Raw genomic sequence first — 7,484 nt, forward strand, 5'->3', positions numbered from 1 at the left:
GTTGCCGGTCGTTTTGAATGTATAAGGATTGCCCTGTTCTCTCTTCACAAATGATCCGGACGATCAATCGATGTATTTTTCGATTTGCTCAAATGCTTTAATCTGAAGTTTCTAGATGTTGGTGGTTTGTAGTAAAGCATTTTGGTTCCTATGATTATCCAATGTTGACGCACTTTCGAAGATGTCCATTGCCTATTATTATGTCTAAGGTATGTTAACATTAATTGATTAAACATTTTGCAGGAAGTCAAATGCTCTTCATCATATGGGGAAGGCAATCAATGTTGTGGAGGCTTGCCTTCCAAAATGGCCAACTTTTACATGTGCGTCGCTTACAACAGACCTCATTTTTTTTCTCAAAAGATGACGCCGAATTTCCAAGGCTTCGTCCTGTTTGTGAGTTGATGACTAACTTTTCAACTCCATAATTACAATTCTAAGATTACTGACCACCGTCTATTCAAATAGGAGATGGAAATCGGGCGCAATTTTCTGTTTCTTCCAGCAAGAAACTTTAACCGGAGACTCCAGGGAGAGGAGGCGGCTTGACCTCAAACGGATAAACGCCGGCCTCGAACATCAAATTTAATTAAAGCTATCTGTAGTTAGCTTCTTAAAGGGGTGTGAACAAGTCATTGTGGCTTTGGAAACCAAAACCCTTCAACACCAGCGCTTTGAGGCTGGACAGTGATCCTTCCTGACAGCGGTTTGGGCGAATACCTTTCACGGTGAGAATCGACCGGGCCGTTTGAAGATATACCCTCCAATGACTCGCTTTGATAACGTGTGGGTCAATGGTCCGTTGATCTTTTGTGGCAATCTTTTTTTTTTTCCTTCTGATGATGAAAGCCGACCCGCTGTGTTGGAAAGTGGAGCGTTGAAAAAAAGGGTTGAAATGAGCAAGTTGTGGCTTTTGATTGGCGGTGTACCTTTAAAGGGTTTTCGGAATGCAACAGTGGTATATAGCCGGTGTTTTCTTAATTAATTGAGCCACCTAGACTGAAAGGAGCACATAACCAGCACTTCATGGGCACGTCAAGACTTCTTTATCCATCGACAAAATACAATGGAACGCCAGACTTTGGTGGGAAAAGTACTGTTTTTGCCATCCAGGTTCTCTCAAACGTCGTCGCGAGGACAGCGCGGAGCGCATTTGCGTGTGCCAGTCTGTCAGCGGGTCTGGCGCGGCAGCTTTAGGCCGAGATTTCGCCCGTGCCGACCGCGGACGGAGAAACACAGACCGTGGCGTCAGCTCTGTCGACAGCCCGTCGGCTAGACAGATGGCCGGTGATGCTGAAAAATGACGGCGACCGCTTCAAAAGGATGGAATTAACCTAATTTTTGTGACTTTGTATAAGTTGCAAGTCGCCGACTGCCACCGTGGCTTTACTTTGTTCTCTTGTCTTTCAATATAGATCACAGAAAGAGGTTAGTACAACTGGAAAACCACGTTTGCTCTTGAGTCCATAACCACCAAACTCAGATCAAATCAGTAGATTTCTCAAAGAGAGTGGTGCGAGCGATAATAAGGGAAACGAACCACGCCCTTTTGATGCGATCGAAAGAGATAACATCCCGTTTAAGTACTCATTACTTTATCGCCTTCATTCCACGCTTTCCCGACTTTTTCATCACAAATGCCAGTTAAACTGAGCGCAACTAACACAGGCTGTCTGGCAGCGAAAGTACACGCAAAACACACGGGGCAACTTAATAGTTCAAAACATACACAAACACAAATGTCAACTCCAGTGACTAATGACTTCACCCACGGCCTACTTTCCGCTGGAGCCCCAGACGCGTCGACAGTTCCCGTGAATTATTTCATCTAGGAGCCAATTACCTCTCATCATTCATTCGGGGTTCTCTGTTTGTGCTGCTTGTCATAACACACTGTGGGAATTTGTTTCTGGAACACGCGTGCCAGGGACCTGGGTGAGGGAAGAGGGAGCCAACATTGTTTGTGAACTTTACGCTGTGGTGTATCCAGCGTGGGGGGGGGGAGGAACTCCCCTCCTGCGGGAGACACTCTGCACATTTCTCATGTAGAGATAGGACAGTTGCTTGGGAGGGAATCTTTTTTGCCTCTCTGGATCCAATACCTGGATGCCTCACTGAAATTACGCCAACCTGATGCTGACGAGGCAGCAAAAACAGATTAAGAAACCGACTGGTTCGTTTCAGAACTCTACTCGCAAAAGAGATTTACTTCACGGGGCTAGCGCAAGTTTTATCAAGACCAAACTGAGCATTTGTCGATTGTCCTTTCCAGGAATTTATAGAAAAAAAGATAGGAGAAACTTGACACAAAAGTTCATCAGAAAAACACAGATTAAAATTTAGTTTGCCATTACTATTTATTTTATTAAAATGAACCAAATAAAACAAAAACGTTCTATACATCGGTAAATATTCAGTGGAAACCCAGTAACTGCGAAATATTTTAATCCCCCAAATGTGGTGCCATTCAAACAGACTTCGTTGGCCATCATACCATCCTGACAAAGACAAGCTGGGAAGTGGACCAGTGTTAGTTGGTCATTCGACTGAGGGACGTTACTTGTGCAATGCTTCGCTTGTCATGAACTGGTTCTACCAGTAATATAAAATAATTAACTACCATAACGATGCATAAGCACACAAAGCTATAGATGAATCTGATGACCACGTAGTAACACTGTCACGGGTAACTGGCATTGGCCCCCACTAATGGCCATGAGTTTTGTGACGACTGTCGTGTTGAGTCATTATTTCCCGACAGTCGCTTCGTATAATACCGTACACAGTGCTTCCCACCATTAAAGGGGGCCATAGGTGAATATGTATTCGAACGTGTCATTCCATCTGTTTTATTATTATTTTTCGCACTAAAACCAATGTTCAAAGAGATATGCACGGCGAGGTCACAGTCTGTTAGTAGGTTAGATAGCTTGATAAATACAAAACTACAAAACGAAACTACAAGTCTAAAACTAAAAATTCATGCTGGCAAGTTATGATGCATTACAGTCACACAGTTCCACAGTCTTAGTGGAAAATAAGATGTTTCTTCTTGTGGATGACTTTTGGGATCCACTTGAACCACTTGAAGACTTTGCTGATTCCTTTCTTCAGCCAGGGTTTTTTAGTAGGCTCGTCAACCCCACGGTCTGCGACCGTCGTTAACGGGCGGGATGTGGAAGCCTCCTCGGTGGTTTCCGCACCCTCGGTCGTTGTTTCAAGAGTGGGGGCCTCTGATTGGCTGTCCTCTGACCCCTGGTCCTCATCCTCTTCTCCCATTGGCCAGAGGTCGTCGACGTCGATGGGCCAGTTCCCCTGCTTGAGCAGTGTGATTGCTTTCAGGATCAGTGCAAGTTTGAGGTCTTCCTTGGACTCGGTGAAAAACACAGTATCCTTGTAGTCACCATTATAGATCTGCGCAGTAACAGTTCGATAATATGGGCGATTCACAATAGTGCGCCGTCAAGAGTTTGCAACGCGTTGGCCAATCACAACGAGGGAAATCTGCCGACCCTTTCCAAACGCACATTTGATCGACAGGGCCGTTCTCCAATACTCAACTTCGCCTCCGCCTGGGGCTTCGTGTAGGAAACCAATCCCCGATTGTGGGCATGAAGCGTTTAAATTAAATTAAAATACTCTGTAATTTGGCTCTTTTGCATCTTACTTGATGTTTTGTGGCACTATCAGAATTGCTATTGCGCTTACAACCTCAAAGCAAGGAAGTAGAAAACAGTTGAAGCCACAGACGGAGCCCAAGTCGAGTATTGGAAAACGGCCCAGATTTCGCGAATTGTAATTGGCAAACGCGCTGCTGCAAACTCTTGGTGGCGCACTATGTGCACAAATAAATTGCAGGAAGCGGACTCCATTTTTATAAAAATAGGCAATGCACTGAAAAATGTTTGGCAACAGAGTTCCCAACGAGCAGTTACATATTTTTCAGTTTAACCGTTAGTAATATTAGGGAAAAGGTAAATAACTGTTTTATAAGTTGTCAGGAAAATGTCCGGGGGCTGTTTTAAAAACGAATATCTGGAAAACCCATCTTTTAGGCCTAACTACCTTTTTTCTTTATTAATTTTTGTCCAAAGTTCTTACATGCTACCGCTTTCAAAATTTAAAAGCTTTATGCAATCCGTGAATATTCATTTGGTGTGTGATTATTTGTGAATTTGTCTTTCTGTCAGCGGTGAATATGTCATCTTGTCATAACTGGCTTAACTGCCTAAATTTTTATTTCAGTTCGAGTGCAATTGGTGATGTAAAAAAACTTACCTCAAGAACGTCGATCGCCTTCAAGATGAGAGCCAGTTTGAGATCTTCAATATCGATTGAAAGGCTAAAGTTATCACCTTGGTTTTCCTGTCGTTAAAATGGAGCAAAATCGCAAGAAATTAGGGCCATACTTAGGCCTAGTTCAGAAACACGTATCTATTTGTGCATGTATGGTCGTTCTAGCAATCAAAGCTTAATGAAAAATAAAGTTTACAATGCCCAAACAAGATTACGGAAGTACCCTGGAGTTCTCCTTCCGTCCCCGTTCAAGATGTGCGTGAGAGAATAACTTACCTCAAGAATTAGAATTGCCTTTAGGATGAGAGTAAGTTTGAGTTCGACAACGACGTGTCCGGCAAAGAGAGAATCGATGGGTCTGTTCTGTAACAAAGAAAAACATCATCTGTTGTTTTCAAGATGTATTTTTGCGTTGGGGAGATGTTAATTATATATATAACGGTTTTGCCCGTAAAAAAAATACATCTTGAAAATAGTTCGCGGTACCCGCTGCTTCATTTGACTCGGACCGGCCAGCCGACCCCGGCAAGCTCGGTGGTCGAGTGGTTAAGACATCTGCACTAGTAAGCAGGAGGTCGTGGGTTCGAGTCCCACCCGAGTAAGCTTGTGAGGTTTTTTTCGCAAGCTCTCGGACAGCACTGAGCATACAGTGCTTATTAACATACGTTGGGTACGGGCAAAACCGTTATATATATCATCTGTTGTATTTACTCTTGTAAATTGGACTGAAATTGAATTCGAGGATTCATATACAAACAACGATAACACAATGAGAACGAATACACACCGTACGTACCTTGAGAAGTATGATTGCCTTCAGGATTAGTTTGAGTTTGAGTTCCTCGGGCATGATGTCATAGGATGGGAACCAGGTAGTCAGCGACACGGAGTGGCCTTCGTAAGTCTGCAATTCAAATCGAAGGGCACACGTTGTTGTTATATAAGTCTAAATTAAAATTTATGAATGCATGCGTACTTTAACATGTGTACGGATGGCAAACACTTACTGCAGAAAAAAAAAAGACTCGAGGACAAAACTCTACTGTGCAGATTTTTCAAATTTTTTGGAATTCTTTTATCGGCTTCCTTCTTTATTTATGTATCATTCTCCTCGCTGATGATTCTTATTTCTATTTGCTCTCTATGTTTATGTCTGTTACCTTGTAACGGGTCATTAGAGTGAATCCAAAGTCTTTAACAGTCAACCCATCAACTTTTTTTACCTTGAGGATGAGAAGCGCTTTCAGGATGAGTTCAAGTTTGAGATCGTCTTTCATCGGATCAGGAAACATCTCGTCTACTTCTGTCTCCTCTTCTGCCGTCATCTATCAATGAGACACACAATCATTATTTTCACAGAGAAACACCGTTAAGATGGATGTCTAAGCGTGAAAATAGTCTAAAAGAGATACGTTATGCTTTTTGGCTCCAGAATCACGGATGGTATTTAGGGTTACGAAACGCAGATAAGTGATGGGTGGTCTTGGAAGACGAGGGTAACTTACTCAGATCCTGTGTCAAAATTCAAAAGATTTTTTTCTTAAAAATTGGTCATTTCTGAAACCGTTTTGACTGTTGTAGGTCTTACAACAATTTAGACTTTGCAGCAAAGGACTTCCAAAACGCTCACACTTGAAACAACATCAGTTATACTCTAAATCTGTCTTTGTTTATTCTCTAGTCGATCTGGCGATTTTAAATCACAGAGAGCTGGCATAGAGTTATACAATCAAGCACACTTTTAGCAACTTTTGTAGATTTGACCGGGAAAGTTATTTAGGTCGTTGATAGTATGACCAGCGTTGAACAAAATAGAAGTCAATGCCTTTTTAGGTTGTTGCGAAATCATGAGAAGACAGAATAATCATAAACACTTCGTTTGATGGGAAAAGTCAGAATATTATAACCTCACCATATCCAGCATTTCCATCTCGTTATTGGTAGTCTGATCACCAGTCGTCATCTCGTTCACGTCACCTCGGCTGCTGATACTATAGGCCTGCGATAGGACCATCACGAATCCCAACACTACTACCAGCCCAAGAACAATTCGCCTCACAGTTGCCATCCCGACAAGACTGTATTCAACTCTGTACTTGGATTCTTCTAAAAAGATTGCTTGATTGAAGAAAAGTTGCTCAAACGCTGCTGTTGAGAAGTTGCGGCGCTTAGTCGTCTTTCCAGTTGGAATGACTGGCTCGGTCCAAGTGCACTGGTTAAATAGCTTCTCAGCAGGATATCAGCAGCGCACCCAGCTACGCTCCCTCGAGTGATCTATACTTCCCTTAAAACTGCAAATAATCCGACTTTCCTTTCGACTGAATTCTTCTTGACGTACAGGTAGAGGGAACGTCCAAAGTCAACTTCATCGTGGGGGCAGCCGCCCTGTTGTCGATGTCAACCTCCTCCAAATATGGACTTGAATTGCGAGCGTCGCCAGGACTTTTTCGGGGGGGGGGCGCAAACCAATCATAAGCAGTAAACTGGACAAACCATCGATGCTGGGAGGGGGTCAATTTGAGGTATTTTCGAGCAGATCGATGATTTTCCTTTCCAATAACCCCTGTTTTTTAATTATTTGGCTTTTTCTTTCTCTCTGTTTTTCTATTTTTCAATGGGGGGGGGGGCTTGCCCCCAGCACACACTGGCGGATCAAAGGGGCACGGAGCTCGTGCCTCCCCCAAAAAAGGAGCAAAATCTATTGTTTGGGAAAAGTGAAGAAAATTGGAAAGCGTGAAAAACATCCTAAAAAAAATAGACCAAAACGAGAAGTAGTAAGTGTCACGAGTCAAATCTCCAGTGTAAGTATGATCCCAATTCATGACAAATACTCATAAATGATTGATAACCATGCACTAAATCAAACCCGAGACGACATGACAGTTGACACCTATAAAGCAAAGGGAGAAAACATTAATCTTTGCGTGATTACGTAATTCAGCCCGTCCTACTGTGTGCCTTATGCGGCGACGCTCAGGACAAACTCCCACGTGATGCCGCACAAATTATCATCAACCGAAGAAACAGGGCAGGATGTCACGAACAACTAACTGGGTAAAACATTCCTGCTTAGCAAATTAGAAGTGTCATAAATGAAATCAGCTTAGATACCATGTTACCTAGACCAGTACACATCGTAACACTGCTCCGTTGCATGCTCTTTGTATGCTATTTCTGTGCCCTGAAAA

The 7,484-nt window shown here is 42.9% G+C and overlaps 1 protein-coding gene across 1 annotated transcript; it reads right to left on the bottom strand.

The window, feature by feature from the left end:
- Nucleotides 1-2,338: 2,338 nt before the first annotated feature.
- On the bottom strand, nucleotides 2,339-6,531 carry LOC110984930 (uncharacterized). Its single transcript, XM_022245577.2, has 6 exons — nucleotides 6,209-6,531; nucleotides 5,520-5,621; nucleotides 5,093-5,200; nucleotides 4,573-4,659; nucleotides 4,279-4,365; nucleotides 2,339-3,414 (listed from the first exon to the last, which is right to left on the bottom strand). The coding sequence occupies exons 1-6, from the start codon at nucleotides 6,362-6,364 to the stop codon at nucleotides 3,028-3,030; spliced, it is 927 nt and encodes a 308-aa protein (XP_022101269.2). The 5' UTR covers nucleotides 6,365-6,531; the 3' UTR covers nucleotides 2,339-3,027.
- Nucleotides 6,532-7,484: the final 953 nt, after the last annotated feature.

Source organism: Acanthaster planci, linkage group LG04, assembly GCF_054643075.1.
Source record: "Acanthaster planci isolate LZ-2023a linkage group LG04, COTS_SCS, whole genome shotgun sequence".
Taxonomy (NCBI): Eukaryota; Metazoa; Echinodermata; class Asteroidea; order Valvatida; family Acanthasteridae; genus Acanthaster; species Acanthaster planci.

Bases quoted from the DNA above. Each gene is read 5' to 3' on its own strand.
- LOC110984930 (XM_022245577.2), bottom strand. From the start codon at position 6,364: ATGGCAACTGTGAGGCGAATTGTTCTTGGGCTGGTAGTAGTGTTGGGA. The intron at 5,201-5,519 runs GTAAAAAAAGTT...TTTGAATTGCAG, and splicing joins AAGCGCTTCTCATCCTCAAG to ACTTACGAAGGCCACTCCGT. The intron at 3,415-4,278 runs GTAAGTTTTTTT...GTTACTGCGCAG, and splicing joins AGGCGATCGACGTTCTTGAG to ATCTATAATGGTGACTACAA.